At 35.9% G+C, this 23355-nt stretch overlaps 1 protein-coding gene across 1 annotated transcript in view; it reads right to left on the bottom strand.

Annotated features, from left to right (window-relative positions):
- Nucleotides 1-9354: 9354 nt before the first annotated feature.
- Nucleotides 9355-23355, bottom strand: part of MMP16 (matrix metallopeptidase 16) — a 358917-nt gene continuing 344916 nt past the window's right edge. Inside the window, exons 9-10 of the mRNA XM_004370828.1 lie at nt 18633-18748; nt 9355-9689 (exon numbers count right to left, since the gene is read on the bottom strand). Coding sequence (XP_004370885.1) covers nt 9355-9689; nt 18633-18748 — 451 coding nt within the window. The remainder of the gene's footprint in view (nt 9690-18632; nt 18749-23355) is intronic.

Below are 23355 nucleotides of genomic sequence, written 5' to 3'. Positions count from 1 at the left end.
TGCTGATGATTCTAGCTTGTGACATTTGTGTGGTTAAAGGTTGCCGCAGCAGTCAAAGGGTTATAGCATTGTAAACATAAGTACTTTGTGGAAAAATTCAGTCATGTTAATGGTCTACAGCATGAGATTAATAGCATGACCCCTTGACCTTTAATGACACAACATTATAAGGAGTTAAAGAGATAGTAGCTTGGTGAGCTGTTACATAGTCAACCATTTTATTTAACAATGTGCTATGAGGCCTTGATTTACTAATAAAAGACAACTTGTGAATAATAAACACTGTTCAATGCATTGATCAATAAAATCAATGAAAAAATTAATTTAAGCACCACAAAATTTTGCCTGATTATATCTGACAGTCATAATACACTTTAGCACCATTTATTTAGCCTTATATTTGCACACAAACAAGCTTTGTGTTTGTCAGTAGAAGCTATCTGGAAAAAGAAAAGCCAGATTTAAGATGGTATAAATGTATAGAATCATAGGTGAGCAAAATACCACTAACAACTTACAAATCTTAAAACTCATTCAGCAAATAAATGTTATTTCTTTCTTTCCTTGCACATGGAAGACGTTTAATGAAATACCGTTGAGTGTAATGTGAATGATCCAGAAACTTAAAGTTAGATTTTAATACTCTCTCCATAACATGAAAACTTCACGGGGAATTAAAACAAAGGTAAAGTATTATCAGACAAGCAGAAGATAAGGGCCTAAATATTTAATTTCCTGGTGTTTCTCTCTGCTTCACAGTTTGTTATTTAAATAAAGTCTGCTTTAATTTTATTCTTTCAATTTCCCATAACCACAATATAGAAAGGAAAAAGGATTTTCATAAAAAGCTATAAAACGTGTACTGTTTACCCAAGAGACAACTTTCCTTTGTAATTGCTTGCATCTCCTTCTGACTTGGAAAGATAAATGTCTGTGCAATTTTTTAAATTAAATACATGGTATTTATTTGACAAACTAAATTTATGGGAGTTTTTCCCCTTAATCTAGTAAATATATATATATTTATATATACTATATATTTCCAAATCTATATTACCAGATAGCTTATATGGATGGTATAAATCTCTATTCATTATCATACCGATCCACTACTGGAATCAAGATAATGTTAATACAGGTGTACAAGTTTTAAAACATCTTGATGTTGCTATACTGATGAAGTAGGCAAATTTCTCAATGTCAATAACTGGTTCTTTTAAAAAACCATCAACAGACTATGGACTAATTAGATTTTATGTTTTTGTTTAAAAAATTAAGTTTATTAAAAGTTATATTAGTGTAAAATTGAACTAGTAAACTCCATTTATTTCCCTCTTATAATATAAAAACAAGATATATTTGTTTATAATTCGATACCTAAAAAAAATTTTTTTCAAGACTTTTAAGCCTGAAGCAAATTTTTATGGCCAAGTGTCTAAAACCCCTGAAAATAGAGGTTCACAATAGAAATGCTGATGCAGTCAAAACCAATGCAGCAAAAAGCTGCCACTATAATACCCCTATTCTTTTATTCTCTTCCTTTCTAATATATATGTAATTTACACATAAAGGAAAATAGACCCAAGAATCAAGCTTTTAGGCATTCATGTACCAATGATGTACCTTAAATAGAACACTATATTTTGGTATTTACTTTCCTGTATAATTATTTAGGATACATTCTCCAAAAGCAAACTTCCTTAGCCATCTTATCAACAGACAACAGCCATCATACTCAGCATTTCACTTTTCTCAGGGGACTAGCTCTATAAAAGTTAGAACCCAATGAAACAGATTGGGAGGTGTGAGAAATTTACAGGAACCAAGTTTTTGCATGAAATGTGTGGAAGAAAATACTGATGAACAAAGATATATTTCCCAGGCACCACCTCTGGTGCACAATGTTGCTGAATTTGGGTTTCCACAAAGGAGTGGTAAAGTAAAATCTGTAAAAAAGGGACAAGGTGGAAATTGAAAGGAATGCAAATATAGGCACAGACTGCATAAGACAACACAAAATGACATATGCCTCCGAACCATCTGCATTTTCAGGCAACAAACACAAGGTAAACAAATAATTTCAGAACTGGAGGAGCAGAAAAACCAGGCACACAATCACCTTTGTTTGGAAATTGTGTTTGTTTGGAAGTAACAAAGTAAGAGTTGTGAAATTTTGTATTTATGAACATTTAAAGAAATAAAGGAGTCCATATAAGATATAAACGAAGTAAATGACAAAAAGAAGTAAAAACTTAACTTTACCCAGGCAATAGTATATACTAAAGAGCTGTGAGAAGACAGGCAAAGGCAAAAATGTGGCCTCTGTGATAGCACTTCAGTGGTAACAGAAATATGATATTGATTTAAAGATAACCCTCGCGCTACCACCAAAATCATTCATTCAAAAAAAGTACGTCCTACCTTAACAGTTGGAGTGTCAATATATAGACAGGGAACAAGTTCAAACTGGCATTACAAAACAGCAAATTAAACATGCATGCTAGTGACTTTTCAAATAGACAGTTCACACCAGGCTTTAGTCATCCATATTGGCAAGACAGGCCAACATAGCAACATACATTTATATAAAGGGTGGCAAGTACAAGCAGCACCATATCCTATCCTAGGAAAAGGCATCCCACCATGCAGTCACATCTCACCAAAACTTCATCCTGTATGAGAGATGTATAAAAAGGTCTGTGTCAAAAAGTATTACGCCTGGGATCCAATCCACCTACAAACCAAGTGCTACAGAAATATCTGTATTGTGAGCACTATATTTTCATAGATACAAACAACTGGATAAAAGACTCAAGAAACATCTTCCTAAGTCAGAAAGTTAATCACTTTATTCTTGTTGACCATTCTCTCCTTCTAGTTTTTCTATGTAAAATAAGGGTTAGTGGCCTAACATGATACAAGCATTATATTTCCGTATTTATATTTGATTTCTTTCTCCCTTCTTAAGGGCATATAAGTTCAGCTCTATAGCAGAGCACCTGGCAAAGTTATGTGAATCAGCACAACATTCTAGTTTATGATGTATTAGTCCTATAGTGTCTAATGCACCTCTTAACATGAGAACATGTTGAGTGCAAACTTGAATATTATTCCCAGTCCAACGTTAGTAAAAGATAAATTCTAGGACACACTGCTCTTTAAATTGAAAAGGTGTAGAACCTTCAGAAATCTTTATAAATAAATATCTTTCATATGCAAGCTTTTATATTTATTATTCACTGACCATGAGTTACTGGTTTTGCCCTCATTTTCCTTAAAGAGCTTTAGTTATGGTGCCTGTGAAGTCACTGTTACAGAACTAAGCATCTAGTGATCTTATAGCCTTACTTAATATAAAGAGTTTGCATTGTTCTAAGAAATGCTGCAGGTCATGTCCAGTTGTATGCTCACAATTGTGCTTAAAAATTGAAAGCTGTTACTTCAATATTCCACCAGAAAACTGACAGGAATTTTACAACATCACATCTGTTATTCATTCAATTTCTGTGAATATGTCAAATCAATGTTCATTCTTAGGCTTTATATACTATTGGTTTAAATTTCAAAGTAGACACATGTATAAAACATTGAAAGTGATATTTGTAATTGGATGTTATTAATCTGACTTGAAAAATCTCAGAATCATTTCAACATTACACCAATGTAAACAAATGAAAATTTGAGCAGTACATCGAAAGATAAAGGTTACAATTATATGAGACCAGAACACTAAGGCAACTTCTTTGCAACTATGCCAAGTGTTCTTTCTTATACGATAATTGAGGTAAATGTCTATCCTAGGGAAATGGCTCTTCTCAGGGGATTCTAACATTATATACCTTTCCAGTTGAGGTTACCAAACACCTAACTCTGACAATTTTAGCCTATAAGGCAATGCACGAGTACTGGATGTGTTTAAGCAGGGTAACATCTAATGACCACTGGCTAATTATATACATTGATAGATCACATAGTACTCAACATCAGTGTGAAGAACATGAAGTTACATTTTTCTGTACTATTTTTAAACTTGCTAATGTAAAATTTCCAATTGTATTATTAAAGAGTGCTATAGTATGTCTTTATTATTATTATTTTTACAAAACACTCATTTTTCCTTTTCTCCATTTCCATTATATTTAACAAATATTTAGCATTCAAATTTATGGTGTGCTACTATCCCCGGTTACTGCTTTATTATATAAAGTTCTAATTTTTTAAACAGACACATGTGTTTGTCAGTTATTTCTTATGGTCATAATAAATCTGTATCATGAAGGTACATAAAAAGCAATGGTGTAGTCAGATCCTCTAATGTGAGTGTCTTGATATCTTTTGTGGGACGATAAAATGATGGTGATTGTATTTATAGCTATTTGTAATAGCTCATCTGAATTCAACATTTTTGGTTTAGACAGCATGTTCTGTTTGACATCTGTGATAGTCTGAAATATGCCCCTGAGAGCATGAAATTAACTGAACTCTTTGCTGTGTTTGCTGAAAAAGTTTATCTAACCACATCTACAAGGTCGTTTCAGTATATCCTCCAATCTGACAGACTCAATACTATCAGTAAATCACAGTCTTTATTAATTTCTGGAAATAACTGAAACCTAAAAAATATATATCTATTTCAATGACTCTTGTGTTAACTCAATCTATTTGATTATAACATCCATTCCTCTTCAGATTGCACATTGAGTTTAGTCAATATGGACACACTGGTTATTCTACTGTAACACCCACAAAGTGGGTGTGCGTCTGTACCATGCTAGAGATACCAGCATAATAATATGCAGAACTTGAAAGTATTATATTATTACCCCGAGGATTCACTATATAGACCACCATCCAGGTATTGGAACTACCAGTGAAGTTTCAGCAATGTTCTTACCGAAAACACTTATGTTTTTTAATCATTGACGGAAAGGGAATAACAATAAGTATATATCACCAAAGTAATAAGTAATAAACTACCAAATTGTGTGTTAATAATAGAAAAAGATTATAGGCAATCTGACCATTAAAAGTAACATTTGCATATTTCATTAAACAAGTCTGTATCCTTTATTAGTAATTACTTTTTAGTAATCATTACTTAGTAATTGATTACATCTGATTCAGAAAAGCCTTGCCCTCTGATTGATAACAGAAATTGCCTTTCCTAGTGTCTAATTTGGCTATGTTACTTTTTCAATTGTAAAAATCCTCTGTATTGGTATGCTGTGATGGCATTCTTAGCAGACACTTGGTTCTCAGTGGGTCAACAGTTAAATCCATTCTCATTTTTAGGTATATTATGGACAATCTTCTGTACAGGTCTGATGTAGAATTACTGCTTTATAGAGAATGTAGGGTCATCAGCTGTTTTAATTCTTCATTCAGGCCTGCTAATAATATATAGAATAATATTTGACTAAAATTATAAACTATGTAGACAATTTAGGTAAAGAACATAGCCATGTGTACATTTGGGTTTATATTAGATAAAGTAATGAAAAATAATGAAACAGCAAGAGAAACATAACCGTGTGTTTTTTTTTTTGGTTTTGTTTTTTGTGATCGTGAATGGGTTTTATTTTAATTTGGGAAACCCTAGGTCTGTCTGAGTTTTTCATTGTTATTTTTGTTGTTGGGTGCCATCAAGTCAATTCTGACTCACAGTGACCTCATGTGACAAAGTAGAACTGCCCCATATAGTTTTTTTGGCTATAATCTTAACAGAAGCAAATAACCAGGTCTTTCTGCCATGTATCTGCTGGATGGGTTCGAACCATCAACCTTTTGTTTAACAGCCAAGTGCTTAACCATTGTACAACCAGGGCTCCTTTCATGTTATTAGTGATAGGATTGGGGGAAAAAAAAAAGATAAGTTGTGTATTTCTATTGATACTGACCTGTTACATTATGTTGTTGACCCATAGAAATGCACTTTGCATTATTTTTGAGTCAGTATTCATATGTGCTAGAGCAATTAGTCACTTTTTCACTAGTCCATAAAATTGAGTTTTTTTCCCCCAAACTCCAAGAGGCAGAGGAGTCAGCAAACATACTCACAAAGTGCCTGGTGTTCAATAAGCAAATGGAATCCCAGTGTTTGTGATTATGTTGCACTTACTGATTTCTTATCTCTTGTAGTCTCACAGTCTGATAATTATTTAAATGTTCATCAAGAGAACAGCCACATGCATCTTACATAAATTTCACCTCATATTCAAGTAAATATGACCCAACCCTTATCCACGATGCTTGCTAGAATTCAAGCATAATGGTAGTCTCTTTCCCTTCTTAATGCTATGATTATTTTCTAGCCCTTAAATTTATAGTCTTAAAATGAATCAAGATATTGTGACAAATGAGTGAAGAAGCAATAGATTGCTTATTCAGTTTCTTCTTCATTTTAGAGAAAAAAGATCAACTTTGAAAACAAGTTGATGGAGTTCCTCAACGATTTGCACATGATCCAACATGACACCAATCCTCATTTCTATCTTTAGCAAAATATAATTGCCAGTCATTTTTTCTTGACATCATGTCCTAAAGGATTAACCCGTTTCACAAGCAAACACTGTGTAAATGAGCTTATGTATATAGTCCTCCGTGTTCAGTAGCAGTGAATAACTCTTTATGATATCAGCATCATCTAGAATGGAAGCACTGAGATAAAGTTACAGGGCTGATTCTGGTCCTCTCTCCTTGCTTTCTTGGCCCACATGTACATAATCTCCGACATCTTATCAAAATACAGTCTGCATTGCATAATGTTTTGCTGTAAAGCCATACCTCTGTTCTAGCTGTTCTTTTTTTTCTTAGCCTTACATTATATATGCTCAGGTTGTAAGAAATAACAATCTGCAAGGCTTTGCAGCATACCATCCATGATTACAAAACATTTTCTCAACCAAATAATAAACATGTAGTTTAACAAAAAGGCATTCTAATTTTCATGCTATGTTGAGTATAAATATAAATTCAAGGCAGCCAAACTATCCATTTCCAAATAAGAATGTATACCTACACTCATTAAAAATCATCTGGAAATGTGTATTATTAGCAAATGAGTAAGAAATTTTCACTAGTATAAAATTCCTGCTTTATATAAAAGCCACACTGGCCATTCAAGTATTTGAGGTTTTTTTTTGTTTTTTTTCCCCCCGATGGATTTTGTAATTTGTACTAAAAGGATAAAATTGGACATGAAATTATATTAAAGGAAAGGGAAAAGCCACTTCTAACGATGGGGTATTTTTAGAGTGTGCATGTAAAGAGCAAAGTGTCCCCCTGCAAATCTACCATCAATACTCTTTCTCTCTCCCCTCTAAGGAAACAGCTCATGCTTACTAGGATTTTAGAGAACAAATTAAACAATCCAAATGGAGAAGCAACACCAGATTTCCTTCAATTTGTGCCAGTTTGCAAGTTAAAGGTCAAAGGGCAAAGACATAGAACAGGACTCTTCAAGGAAATTTTTCACAGAAGACAATGTTTAAGTTGTTGTTAATGACAGTCAACAGATCAATAGTCAAGTTCAAGGCAAGCTGTTCATTGTTTCAAAAGTTAATCCCCTCAAAAGCTGGCTTTCACACAAAGCCAATGTCTGACTCATGGGGTGCATTCGTTTTGACCATCTCTAATAAGTTCACAGCCCAGTGGCTGTAAAGCCTTTCACTGCAAGAAGCAGCTCCTAAAAATCAATAAAGAGGTCTGTCAGTTGCTGACTTTTCTCTAGGAAAAAAATATTGATACAAACCTGCTCTGCAGGTCACATGAAAATGACAATACTGCTGTTAGGACAAATTACACTCAATAATGAAATGCTTTGGTGGTCTCTTGGCTCTGTCAGTGATCAAATGGATGGCTAAATGCCAGAAGCCACACTAACCCTTTGAGAACTATGGTTGACATGCAAAAGGTAATGCACTGGAGGATACTCATGCAACCTCAGAGTCATCATTTTTGTTCATTTTTAAAACGGCAATGCTAACTGCATGTACCAAGGCAAAGTGAATTTTCATGCAATGGATTTTAAAACAAGAAATTCAATATGTCTAAGAAAAAAAAAAAGGCTATTATAACCAGTTGTTTAAATAAAATTTCACTCTTATGAGATACTTAATAAAATACCTTTTTATTTGCCAGAAAACGTTTGGCAAGTAACATCATTTCTGTTTGTTATAAATGCATTTATGTAGTACTGTAAATCACTTAAAAAATTACACGGGATTACAGGATATGTGTTTTAAAAACCTGAACTTTTTGAGCCTGTGCCCTGTTTTTACCATTGCCCAGTTCTAAAATTTACCAAATACCAAGGCTGACATCCCTAAGACTCTGAAAGCTGATCTGATAGTTCTCAAAGGGTTACTCCAATGTATCACTAGTGTCACACATCCTTGTAAAATAACTGTCACTGTAATCCACTTCAGACACAAACTGCTTCTTGCTCTGTTTTGTAATGAATATTCTTGACAGACCCATGAAAGGCCTGGGGCAATGGCCTAATACAATCTGGGGAGATTATCACAATGATGTAGGGGAAGGTGGCAGGAAGGGGTTTAGAAACACTTCAAAACAATTAAAAGGTCCTGTTTGAATATAGCTATGAATATAAATGCAATGAAACATTGAGGACATAGCTGAGAACAGCTGTAGAAAACGAAAAATGGATGTATTATTAAGGCTGTTACTATATTGCAGATATTTTGGCCCCTTGTTGGAAAATGGCTGTCCCAACAGTCTAAAGTCCTGCATGTGTATTCCAGATCTCCCACCTGACAAAAATGGTGCGTAGGAGACTATCCGAAGTAGTCAGAGAGCTATCTTCTTTGGAGACAAAGCTGTTTTGGGTCTTCACACTTTCCTGAAAGTTCAATGGTGGGTTTTTTGTTTTTTTTTTTAAATCTTTTCCCCCCTTGCTTTAAAGCAAAAAAAAAAAAAGAAAAGAAATGGGTTTTCTCTGTTTTGCTTCCCCCCTCCCAGAAATGGGCTCAGACTTCAGAAGGAAAATAATATTAGAAACCTTTAAGAAGAATCTTTTCCTCTTTTTTTCCTCTTCTTTAGTTAATCCTGAAAATTTACTGGGCATTGAGCGTGCAGAGGAAAGGCCTAGAACTGAATGACAAAGAAAGACAAAGGACTGAAGAACGGCAGATACTGTGCATCATGGAAGCTTCCCCATGAGTGTATTTCTACTCATGTGCAGGACCAGCGACCCTCTGGGTTTGAAAGGTCAGCCTCGAATCAGGCTGCCACAAGCCTGCTCCTAGCTAGGAAACAGCATAACAGCTCTTGTCTTGAATCTCAAGTTACCACAAACTCCTGGAAAAGAAAGGAAAAAAAAAACAAAACCCTACATCACACCCACTCTTGCATAGAGCGTTTGCAGTACAGTATGTGGCGGGGTGTTCCTTTCCTCTTGAACTGGAACACAGTGTAAACCAATACAAGGAGGCATAAGGCCAAGATGCAGGGAATGACAATAGCTATGGCTTTCACAGTGCTGGCTGTGTTGTCCAGTTTGATGACAATATCTACATCATCTGGTGGGCTGTGTCCTTCTTTATCTCTGTCTGTTGGTCCATCACAGCCCATAAAATCCTTGAGGATGGATCTGGGATATCCAGGTTCTACCTTGAGTATCTGATTGTTGAATTTCCAATACTCCTTTCCTTTGTAGAAATACGTAAAGCCTAGGGGGAAAACACACACACAGGTACCACTTATTTGTGAAAGTGTATATGTACAGAAATTTTCATTAAGTAGCCTACTTTTTTAAACATGTATTTTAAGGAGCTCCAATTTTCATAGGATGAAAACTCTACCCTCAGCTCAGCTGACTGCTAAAATGTATTGCAGAAACTGCAGTCTGTGACTTGGTGCCCTCTAATGTATATGGAAAGCTCAGCCGAGAGAGAGAGAGAAATATTATCTAGAAAGGACTACTGAAATACTGTGCCGTACATCGCTTTCTCTTGATATGTTATAATCTACCCCTAGTCCACATCAGAAAGAGAATGATAATCTATACAGTCACAGCAATTCTGCTTGCTTATAGAATTGTTGTTACTGAATTACACATTAGTGTGACATCAACGTATACTTAAAGATGTTGAAATAGCCTAATAAATTAAAACACTATTTGCCCTCTGGCTGCTATTGAAGATGTTGTTCAATACATTATAACGTGACTTCTCCATGGCATACCTCAAGGGAAATTTCTTATCATTTTAGTATCAGGAGTAATTGTGTTTCTCCTTAACAATATGTTTGCTTTTGCCATTTGGACAATAAATTATAAGCTTGGAGATGTTTTCCTTTGTGTTCCAGGAAGCTTAAAAAGCAAATAGGTATTTGTTGTATAATAACCTCTTTTCTGGCTGTAGGTTATGCCCATTTTATGTCCCTTCTCCTTTTGTCCCTTAATTTAGCTTTCTTATTTACTTAGTTTGTTAGATATTGGTCACCTATTTATAGAACTTTTAAAGTCATCATTAATCCTTTTAAGGATAAAGCAGGGCATAAATCTACAACTGTATATTTAATACTGGCAAGCGACATATGTATCTCGTGGGAATGGAGGGGTATGTGGAAGGCTGAAATAACTTAGCAATACATATGTCCCCAAAATTTATGGATGCAGATAATAGACTTTGAAAACTCATGATAATTAAACTATAGATAAGTATTTTTCTAGGAATATTGTCCAAGGTTTTGGTTTTGGTTGACCACATATTCAAACGTTTCTCTCTGCCAACAGTCCTTTTTTGTCAAGTTTCTTGGTGACTATACTGTTACCGTTGTTAGGTGCTGTTGGGTCAGTTCCGACTCAGCGACACTATGTACAACACGAAGAAACACCGCCAGGTCCTGTGCTATCCTCACGATCATTCCTATGTTTAAACCCATTGTTGCAGCCACTGTGTCAATCCATCTCCTAGCGGGTCTTCCTCTTTTTTGTGGACCCTCTACTTTACCAAGCATAATGTCTTCCAGGGACCGGTCTCTCCTTATAACATGTCCAAAGTACATGAGAAGAAGTCTTGCCATCCTTGCTTCTAAGGCGTGACAGACTTGTTTGTTCTTCTGGCAGTCCGCAGTATATTCAATATTCTTTGTCAACATCATAATTCAAAGGCATCAACTCTTCTTTGGTCTTCCTTATTCACTGCCCAGCTTTTACACGCATATGATGCGAATGAAAATACCATGGCTTGGGTCGGGTGAACCTTAGGCTTCAAAGTGATATCTTTGCCTTTTTTTTTTTTTTTTTAATAATTATAGCATTAAAACATTTCTTTCTGGTTTCTTGAATTTTATCTCAAGGTAAGAATTATGTTCCAATAGTACAGTCACTATTTGGACATAATTCTTACCTTGAGATAAAATTCAAGAAGCCAAGAAGAAAAGTTTTAATGCTATAATTATTTTAAAAATTACATTTTGGTAATATCTAACTTGAGGTTTATAATCCTTGGTGAGGTTTTTGTTTTTCTATTTTATTGAGCATGTATTATGGAGGAGGCACTGTGTTAAAGCATGATATATGCAATTTCACTTAATTCTCACAACCACTCTGTGAGGAAGAATTAATTACCCATACTTTTCAGACAAAGATACTGAGGATCACAGATAATATAAAATGCCCAAGTCCTGGAAAAAGTAGGATTTAAATCTTGGGTTAGTTCTAGAGCCTAAGCACTTCATGATTTTGCTAAGATTTGCTCATTTAGAGATTTCATACATCTTTTAACAAATTCGACTTCCTAAAATATCATAGTATGTGATAGATATCATCCATGAAATGAAGAACTCTGACGTCTCTCAAAAAACTTCAGCTTGACTGGGCCAGCACTTCAGGTCATTTCATTCTGGAAATGATTCTGTTCATGCCATGAAATTCTGCTGTTGCTTTTAGTTTCGAAGGACAGTCTTGCAATGAAAGCAGTTTGCCAAGTGAAAGCAGGCGTATGTAAATTTAAATTTTTCTGCAGGGAGCTGGTATCTGATCACACTAATCAAACCCAATGTAATTACTCAACAAGCTTGGATGAAGAAATTTTGAGGGCCTGCCTAATAACAGTACATTAGACGATCATCGTTGAAAAATGGCATTGATTTAGAATTAAATAGACCTTCAAAATAGGTGAATGTACTTCTATGCTTACAAACTGAAAACAAATAGCTGGAAGTGTCCTCCTTATCTTTAGATTTTTAGCCAAAACTAATTACTACAAAACTACTGGACAGTGTACAGAGGTTGAGAAGTTTCTGTTTTCATATTAATACGGTCTGCAGACCAAATTTTATAGTAACATACTCCATATTAAGGAGTAAAATTATAGCTTAGTGAACACACTTGTTACAAATAAGGAATCTAGTCAGTAAGAGTTAAATAATATAAGCGTTTGAAAAGAAGTAACCAGAAATCTTTTGTAAATCAAAATCTGTCCCACCCTGACCCACAAAATGTCTCTCTCAATATTTTAGTTTTTTTTTTTTTTTAAATTCATTTATGAAATGTCAGTTGGTTGAAGAAATGTTCAGGTACTTGAGTTTTTTTTTTCCTCTTTAAGAGCAGTTTTGATGTTAATACTGTTGTTAGTGTTATGCTTATTAAGAATAGCAACTTCAGATGAATTCTTACCTGCATTATTCAAATTTGAGAAATTCTGAGAAAGAAATCAATGAGGCTCCAACATATTATTTGATGAATTTTTTGTTATATTAGACTTTACTGTTGACTTTTATATTGTTAGGTCTTAAAAGTGTAATGAGACATTGTTCAACATAGCTGTCTTATTATAGTTTAATATTTTAATTATTGTTTTCATTTCAATAAAAAATTAATCATTTTCTTATCCATCTTATTAATTATTTTAAAAAACAAATAAGATTCAATTGACTATAGTTTTATGAGATGCATTCCATTGATTAAAATATTTATCATCATGCTACTACCTTTACTAACCAAGTGAAACAGTAAATTGTTAATTTGAACACATCTACAAACATCCTCAATTAATTTAAATCTTTTCTGCAAATCTAAAATAATTGACAAGATCTTGTAGAAAAGACTAATTTTGAAATAAAAAGCTTTTCTAAAATGTCCCTGTATTTTTAAGAAGTAAAGGAGTCTCTAGTTTTTACTTTAAATATACACTTTAATAAATGAAAATATGGTTCAAAAAAGTCTTTCTAGTGTAATATGATTCTGATATATCAAATATAGAAGTTGTTGAATACATTTATTTGTTGAAGCAATAAATAATAATATTATTACATAAGTGTTAATTGAGGAAATGATTATAAATGAATAAAACTGCATTACAGTTAATCATTTGTAGAAAAAATTGTGGCGGTGAGAAATTGCCATGATTTTAACCTAAATATTGGGTTAAAAAATGCGCCAGTTTTATAAGTTTACATCTTTTTCCTACAACATTGTTTAACTTATAAAATGTTTACCTGAACACTTGTATATGCCATATTTTCCAACAGGAAAAAAATTCTACAAATAAAGATCATCCGTTAGCCTTTTTAGTAGTGTAGTGGTATAGCTGACTAGTATTACTTGAAGGTAGTGTATAAAGAATTGACATAGATGACTTTCAGTATAGTCATGATTAACTCACAAAATTTATTTAAATTTCAGCTGAAACTAATATTAAATATATTTGAAGTTTCCTTGGTCTCAAATGAAAGTACTAGAAGTACTGCAAATAGGGATATGTCATGTAGACAAATAATTTCTTTTTAGAGGTTTGTGGAATGTAGGAAAAACATACAGAGTACACAATGAGTGGGGCAAATTATTTCTTACTTAGGAAAACGTATCTGATAACTTCTTTTTGGCACAGAATGAGTTTACATGGCATTTTCCAGTCTTTGTTCTATGGAAAAGGAGTATCCTGACTGACTTTATAGGACATTTCATATAAAAGTTTCCTTTGTTAAATAAATTAAAAAAAAAAAACGATTAAATTATAGATGTGTATCTACATATATACATATATCTATGTTTCATCAATGCAGCAATTCACAGAGCCTTAGTATGCTAATGAACAGTTCCAATCTCCAAAGGCAGAATACAATACACAGTCTTCCCAAATGTATTTGGTCACTAATTGTTTTTCCTCACAGAATTCCGAAGAAAATATAACAAGTGTTTCTCCGAATGCAGTTTTGTTTGGATAATTTATTCCTTCTGGACATCTTCTTTGACTGACCTCACCTGACTGATTACTACTTTATAATAACTCAAAATGAAATTAATTGGTGCATATTAATACGTTGCTTTGGTAACACACACACATATCTGTACATATGTGAGTGAGTGTGTGTGACTGTGTAGTAGGTGTTCCTTGGTAAGAGTGCCTATGTGTTCTCTGTTTCCCATTATTCTGTGCTCATTAATAAGACAAATATTAAAGTTTAGTAAATGTGAATGAATATACTGAATCTTGTGGAAATAACAGTTGCTTGAATCAAACTTGTAGATTTTAAAAAAAAGAGTGAGTATGGGGGTGGACAATTGATACATACAATGAATAGAACCAAGATCTAAACTATTGAAGGTTAAAAGCTGGGCTGTAATCAACTAACACGAAATGCAGCAGAGTTAAACATAAAATCTTGTATTTATCTTAAAACTGCATTTTCCAAGGAGAGATTATAAAATACCTTGAAGTTGTATCTTGACAGCAATTAATGTAGAAACATTCCGGGGGAGGGAACCCAATTTTACTGTATGTTAAAAATCTCATGCAGTTACTTAAAAGGCTGTCAAGTAAGGTGTGCTAAAAAGAAAGCATTTCACTACATTTTGAGTGAGGCAATTCTTATTTGGAATAGTGTAGTTATTTGCAGGGGCTAAAAACAAAAAGATTTGTTACATTTAGATGATTTTAGGTTTAGGTGCAGAGCAGGAGGATGATGGTTAGGAAGTGACGTTCTGAGATAGCTGGGGTTTGTTTGGTATGACCAAATGAAAACTTTGGTAAGGTATGACACATCTTCAATTATTTTAATGACTGTTGTTGTTGTTGCTATGTGCCGTCGAGTTGGTTTCCACTCACAGTAACCCTGTAGGACAGAGTAGAACTGCCCCTATAGGGTTTCCAAGGAGCAGCTGTTAGATTCCAACTGTCGACCTTTTGGTTAGCAGCCTAGTTCTTAACCATTGTGCCACCAGGGCTCCATTTTAATGACTATCATGTAGAAGACGATATTAACTTCTTCTTTGGAGACAGTATATTATATCACACTCTTTAGGGTCTAGAGTATTCTAGTTTCAAACCTTAGATATATGTCTACTAGTTGTATGATCTTGAGTCATACTTATTGTATAAATGGAGTGTTGGTTTTCTCATTTATAAATAATAACCAGGTTGAAGAGGTGTTTGTGCCAGATAATTAAATTAGACCATTTATGTAACATACCTATATATATATATATATTCATATATACATGAATACCAAGTATTCATATTTCATTGGTTAAGGTGGCAGAATTAATATCAATAGGTAACATTATACAGAGGTATCAAAACAAACAAAAAACCAAAAACCAAAAAACAAACCCACTGCCATCGAGTCGATTCCAACTCATAGCAACCCTATAGGACAGAGTAGAACTGCCCCATAGGGTTTCCAAGGAGCGGCTGGTGGATTTGAATTGCTGGCCTCTTGGTCAGCAGCCAAGGTCTTAACCACTGCATCACCAGGGCTTCACAGAGGGGTATATTTCACCTTAATATGAAAAATATCCTTCAAAAATCTGCAACTGAATTTTACGCTTATGGACTTCTTTTGGAAAATTAGCATTAGGAGTAGATTCAATTAAAAGAATTCCTATACTGGTGGAAGGGTGGACTAGAGGAAACATTTCAGTGCTCTACCATCTCTGATTTTATGAATGTCAAATACCATGTGCATGGGCTCACCCTTACAGGGAGTTACTAGTTATTTTATAAAAAGTCTTCATATTCATTTTAGAAAATGAATAAAAGAAAGACAAGAAAAGAGAAATTTTATTATCAAACTTGCTAGAGTTAATCACTAGTAAGTTCTTGGTTTAATTTTTTTTGTTTATATCTTTACACAATGTGCAATGGCTATTATTTAAAGGCAGTCTAAAGCAGTGGTAAGAAGTCAATAAATGTCAGCTAGTGTTAGCTTTATCTGGGATAAAAATAAGTCCTTTTCTTCTAACCTCAGGAAATCTCCTTCCTTGCCCAATTATGTTTACTTATTATTTTTTTTAATACTTTTCAGATAATTGTTCAAGACTTTTCCTTGGAACCAGCTATAATCATTAGGGGTGATCTCAGATTTCTGCCTTCAGCATGATCATCTTTCACAGTTTTTCATTTCTTTGTCCTTTTCATCTACATTTGGAGAGTTTCCTGAGTCTTTGTCCATTCTTGATTTGATTTTACTGCCTCCGATGCGACTGCATTGTGAGTTCCTTCGTTTTCTTATTGACTTCTTTTTCTCTCAAATAGATACTTTTTTCACCTAAATCTGTCCTCTCCTTATGGATTTCTGCTTCTGTCACATACAAGCTATATCTTAATTTAGCCCTTTAATTCTCTGAACCAATGGAATACACACTCAAAAAACTAATTCTCAGCCAGTGCTATGATCTGGGCATAAGGGTTCTTTTTGACTTTGCTTCTACTTACAGTGTTTTACTTGTGGGGTATTGTTGCAGAATGTAGCATATCATTACATATAACAATGCTCAAAAGCAGTACTTGTGCATCTACTTTTCTGATTGGTAGTCATTCATCCAGGGTCTCAATTCTTCCAAGTTTACCCTCAGTGTAAATTTTTCTGAAATTCTTGTAATATGCTGATGGTCAGTGGTAGTTTCCAGTAGTGGTGTCATTTTTAATTTCCCCCTAATTCTTCTTTTTTTTTTTTTTTTTGCTCTTTCCTTCCTCTAAATGCCTTTAATTTTGCCCTTGCAAGCTATGTTTACTTTTATTCTTGTTGCATGCAATGAGGACCCACATAATATACGATTTTCTTTTGATTCCTACTGTAAGTCATTTGATCAGGTATGTTTTTTTCTCTGTATTTCAGAATGATGTCTCTTTCTTTTCCTTTGTTCTGGAGTATTGTGTACACATTCTATTTCAAATTATTATTACTTATTCCTATTCACTAATCTTTGAATGAAGAGAGATAGCTTCAGACTTTGCATATGCCAACACATAGAGGGGTATGGATTATCCATGGCTTGGCTAACTATCCACTTGGGAGCTGGCTTAATCTCAAATCCTAAAATGGATACCAAGGTAAGTATGCAGCCCTTAGATCACTTTATTGTTATTAAGTAACCATATATCCACTCTACCTGACTGTGTTGAGCTGGGATTTTCCTTGTTTTCTGACACTCTGAACTGAAGGCGTGTATGAAAAATTATAATCCCTAGCATGTACTATTACCAGGTGTCTCTGTGCCTCAGCACTCACTTATAAGATGCCTTCCTTGTAACCAGCTCCTGTCCCACACATTTGTTATTCTTATCTTTATAGGAATTTTAGCAGAAGGATAAGTGAAGTTACTTCAAAGGTATCCATATCCTCCATTTAAAAATATTTCCTTAAGCCAGCACAACTTGTACAAGGCAAGGTCATGGAAGCTCCATAGTCACATCCAAACTCCCTGAGGGACCAAACGGCCAGAAAGAGTGCTGTGGGGACCATGGTCTCGAGGAACATCTAGCTTAATTGGCATAACACTGTTTATAAAGAAAATGTTCTACATTCTACCTTGGTGAGTAGCATCTGGGGTCTTAAAAGCCTGTGAGCAGCCATCTAAGATACTCCACTGGTCTCACCCCTTCAGGAGCAAGGGAGAATGAAGAAAACAAGATACAAGGGAAAGATTAGTCCAAAGGACTAATGGACCACAACTACCACAGCCTCCACCAGACTGAGTCCAGTATAACTAGATGGTGCCCGGCTACCACCACTGACTGCTCTGACAGGGATCACAACAGAGGGTCCTGGACAGAGCCAGAGAAAAATGTAGAACACAATTCTAACTCAAAAAAAAACCAGACTTACTGGCCTGACAGAGACTGAAGAAACCCCGAGAGTATAGCTCCCGGACACCCTTTTAGCTCAGTAATGAAGTCACTCCCAAGGTTCACCCATCAGCCAAAGATTAGGCAGCCCATAAAACAAAACGACACTAATGGGGCACAACAATCCAAGGACAAGGACTAGAAGGAAGGAGGGGACAGGAAAGCTGGTAATAGGGAACCCAAGGTCAAGAAGGGACAGTGTTGACATGTCGTGGGGTTGTTAACCATTGTTATAAAACAATACGTGTACTAATGTTTAATGAGAAACTATTCGTTCTGTAAACTTTCTTCTAAAGTACAATAAAAAAATACTAAAAAAAAAAAAAATACTTCTTTAATTTTTCCCTTATGATTTTCATAAACTAAATAAGTTGAGACAATAAAAATGTCTAGAACATAATATTAAATGTAAATCTAGGAAGAATATAGCCCTAGTATGGTGCTTTCCAATGGTTTAATTTAACACAGTGAAAAAGGAGAATGCACTATTAAAATATTCCATAAACTCATGAAATGTATAACGCACACATTGCATACCATTTTCTTTGTGGACAAAGGCTCCCTGAGGAGATTCAGGGACGCCTTTCCAGACTGTGATTGGCTTGGGATAGCCAGGATCCATGGTTTTCATTTCTTCACTATATCTCCAATACCTAAAAAAGAAAAAAAAAATGTGCATAGGGAAGGAAATTATGCATACAAATAGTAATAGGTAACATTCATTAAATCCTTACTGTATGCACCAGTTTCTGATTTACAGAACATGAGTTGAGAAGCTCTGATTTAAATTACTGGAAATACAAAAGTCACAAAACATTCTCTTACTTCTCATGCATATGTTAAAAATGGGTATGCTATTGTGTATTCAGTTTGACAACATTAATAAAAAAGGCTGGCTATGCATATGTACGATTCAAAAGGTTATCACAAACCTATGTATCAATCAAAGGTTTTCATGAGTTTTTTTTTTGAATCTTTCTTAGGCAGCAGAATACTTTTTGAAATAAAATCTTAAGTAGAATCTTGACTGATTCATTCATTCTTTCAATCATTAAATATTTATTGAGTGCCTACTATGTTTGTGGCACTTTTCTAGGTGCTAGAGATACAGTCCTGAACAAAACAGATATGCCTCATCTCTCATCAAGATTACATCTTAGGGTATATGGGGGATATAAGCAGTAAGCCAATTATTTGATAAATACATACAATGATAGGAGGAAGTAAGAGTTAGGAAGTAACCAAAGCAAATAAGGAGTTATCTAGGAATAGGGTAAGTCACTTTAAATTGGTGGACAAAGAGGTCCTCCCTCTTTGATACGCAGACATTTCAGCAGAGAGTAGAAAAAAGTGGGGAGTAAAACATGTAGCTTTTTGGGAGAAGAGCATTCCAGATAGAGAAACTAGTCAAAGATCCTATGGCAGGAACATGCTTTGAGTGCTTGAGGGTCTACAAAGGAGGCTAGGGTGACTGGAATTCAGCTAGCAAAGGGGTGATGAGGTTAGAGTAGGAATGAGAATCTAAGACTACAGAGGGTCTTTAAACTAGAGCAAAGTCTTTGGTTTTACTTTAAAATAGATAGGAAGCCAAGGGAGATTCTGAGCAGAGGAACTTCAAGATGTGGCTTATTTTTGAAAGGAATACTCTGGTTGCTGTAAGTATGGCAGATTGAAGGGGATAAAGTAGAAGCAGGTATTCCAGTTAGGATGTTATTGCAGTAATCCTTGGACTAGGGAGTATATTGTAGAGATGATGATAATTCAAGGGATTTGGGATATACTTTGAAGAAAGAGCCCAAAGGACTTACTAGTGGATTGAGCAAGAGAAAAGTAAATTGAACCTGACTCCAGGATTTTGGGTCTGATCATCATCATAATGTTGCTATTCAGGAAGATAAGGAAATCCAGGGTGGTTTGAGGAATCATGAGTTTGGTTTCAGATATATTAAATTCAGATGTCTGTTAGACATCAAAGTGGAGTTGCTTATGAGACAGCTGGGAATGTGTGTCTTAAGTTTAGGACAGGTCTTGACTAGAGTCTTCGGTATATAGATATAAAGCACATAAAAGCAAAGCTGTATCCATATCGAGAACTCTCTGCCACCCATCTCCTCACAGGATGGCCCTTAAGTCACTTTCACAGTACCCCTAGGTTTCTAAGGAGTAAACTGTGTAGAGACCTACTTTGGATCACTCGTTATTGTTCTATATATTCTAAGAGTCAATGGGGTTTATATTACAAATGTTCAAGAGGGTTGACAACACTGGGGAGAACTCACTGGGAGTTCACAGTAATATCATCTAGATCAGGCCAGGAATAATGTTTTATTTCTTATCTTATTTAATCACAATAAACCCATGAGATGGTTATCATTGTCCCCAACTGAGGGAGGAGAATCCTTGGAGAAAAATGGATGATAGGTTTATAACCAGGTCTGTCTGATTTCCAAAGTCTCTACTCTTCCCATCATGCCCACCAAATAAATTTTCTAAATTTATTAGGCAACACCCTCATACACACTAAAATATCTGTTACTATCTCCTAAAGAAGGAGCCATGGTGGTGCAGTGGTTAAGCACTTGGCTACTAACCGAAAAGTTGGCTGTTTGAACCCACCGGCCGCTCCATAGGAGAAAAATGTGGCAGTCCGCTTCCGTAAAGATTTACAGCCTTGGAAACCCTATGTGGCAGTTCTACTCTGTCATTTAGGGTCACTATGAGTCAGAATCAACTCAATGGCAATCGGTTATCTCCTAAGACTAATATTCCAGCAACACAGGTTTGGAAAATGATGCATATAATGTATTATCCCATGATTAGGCATTTTGGCTAACATTAGAAAAGATAACTATTTTCTAGAAATGTTCATGTGCCACATCTATGGAGGATCTTTTATCTCCAGAGTTGTAGGATCTTGTGTAGAAGGTTTTGCTATAGATTGCTAGAAATCTCACTCAAGTAACATCTGGAACATTAGTACATCCTCTATCTGCAATTTCATATTGAGAAACAATTCGTTTCAGAAAGTATCCCAATAAGTAAGTCACAAGAAAAAGCTTATCCTAAAAGGAAAACAAACTGTCACAGGTGTTTGTAGAAGGTGTTTGTGGAACTGATCTGGTGGAGAGATACTTCAGTGGAGACACTTCAATATTTCATGGAGAAGTATTCACCAGAAATAATGGTGACTGGGCCTGTATTTCTGGAGAAGATAACTAGTCAAAATCATTAGTGTATGGTTCTACCAACAGTGAAATGTATCTTCTTCCACATTTTTGTTAAAACTGGAAACATCTGGGACTTCAGCAAAATGGCGCTCTAGGCAGAAGCATCATACTGTCCCTCCATGGAAAAGATCCGAAAAACTAAGCCGAACAGAGAAAACAACAATCCTGAAACCCTGAAACATCAAATGAAGAGATAAAGAACTCAGCCAAGCACCAATGGAGTGAGAAAACTGACAGATAACGGAGAGCGAGGAGAGATTCATGCAGAGGTCCCGGATCAGCTAACGCAGTGCAGATCCGCCATCTTGGACTCCTATCAGAGACCAGCAAATAGGGGGTATGAGAAAGCAGCTTCATGGAGCTTCCAGTGGGAGACAGAACAACTGGTAATTTGTGATATACGCTTTCCAACCCCCCCACCCTTCTTCACTCCCACTGAGCCTTCTCTGCTTCCCGCGGACACAGTCTCTTGTCCGGGAAGCACCAGCTGCTTGGATTCCACCCGCCCGCACTGGCCGGCTCTCTGAGTGCCATTTGTTGGCTACTAGCATTGCTTTTTTTCCACTTCTTTTGATTTCTTCCTTACCTCTCACCACCTCCCCCTCCTTTTGCTCAAATACCTGGCTCCCTGTGCCATCTTTGCTTCTTCGTCAGGGGCTGTGGAGCTCCAGTAATTTGCAAAATACGCTGCCCCACCGCCCACCCTTCTTCACCCCCATTCGGCCTCCTCTATTTCCTGCAGCCACAGTCTCTTGTCTGGGAAACACCGGACGCTTGGATTCCACCCCCCCACCCCCGCACTGGCTGGCTCTCTGAGTGCCATTAGTTGTAGCTTTTTTTCCATTTCTATTGATTTCTTCCTTACCTCTCACCACCTCCTCCTACTTTCACTCAAATACCTGGCCCCGTGCGCCATCTTTGCTTCTTCCTGAGGGGCTGCGGAGCTCTGTTTGGGTGTGGAGCTGCTTTCCGGTTTGGGCTGCAGCGCTGGTGGGATCCCGGGGCTTTTCTTTGTTTGTTTGTTTTGAATTGTTTTCTTTTCCTTTTCTCGAGTTGGGAGCCAGTTCTGGCCAGGTGGTGCTGCACGGCTTGGGGCCTACTGTCTCAGCTTGCGCAGATGTGCAGAGGGATCAATGAAGGCATTTTTTCGTGGATTTTTTTTTCTTTTCTTTTCTTTGGGGGGCTTTTCTTGTTCTTTTTTTTTTTTTTATTTGTTTTGTTTTCTTTTCCCTCTTGTTCCCTTTTTGTCTTTATTCATTACTCAGTTTCTCGTCTCTCTATACATTCCTTCTCTTTCTGTTCCCTCAATACTTGGTACTGAATACCTCTACACCTTCTAGCCAGGCTGTATTGCAACACCTGAGAACAACTTCCCCAGACTTCATAGCTGCACCGGTAGAATGCCTGGGAGCTTTGCTGTTTTTTTTCCTTTCTGATTTTTATTATTCATTCTTTTCTTTTTTTTTCTTCTTCGCCTTTTTGTTTTTCTCCATTTAATAGTCTCTCATCTCTCCAATCCAACAGCAAGCTCCAATAACACTCTTTTTTGTTTGTTTGTGTCTTTTTGGCTCCTGTTCCTCTCTCCTCTCTCCCATATCCATCTTAGCTCCACACATAACAATCTCAGCCCTACATCCTGCCTACCTGCACCATGCGCTTAACGTCACATCACCAAGCAGCAGAGGCACGGCCTACCAGAACCTGCCCTGCACTGATTACTGACCCGCCCTGGCAGCTGCAGTAAGTGCCACAAACAACCCATCCCAGTAACTCCTCTTCAGCTAGACCTGCCCTGCTGTACCATATCTGAGCGACTGACGCTGCCAGTTGGATAAGGAGGCAAAAACTATCATGCCCACAGACAAGCAAACAACAACGAAGACACAGCTCACCTGCTAAGAAACAACCAAATGAAAAAAAGGATGAAACAAATAAATCTACCATCAATAAACGAGAAAAATAACTACTGAATACCCCAAAAACAGCAGACAATATCAAAACATTTACAAAAACAGGACAGGATGGTTCCAGTA

This window comes from Trichechus manatus, unplaced genomic scaffold (genome assembly GCF_000243295.1).
Source record: "Trichechus manatus latirostris isolate Lorelei unplaced genomic scaffold, TriManLat1.0 scaffold00009, whole genome shotgun sequence".
Lineage (NCBI taxonomy): Eukaryota > Metazoa > Chordata > Mammalia > Sirenia > Trichechidae > Trichechus > Trichechus manatus.
Note: the sequence above shows the minus strand (reverse complement) of the source record. Positions and strands in the feature narration are given on the sequence as shown.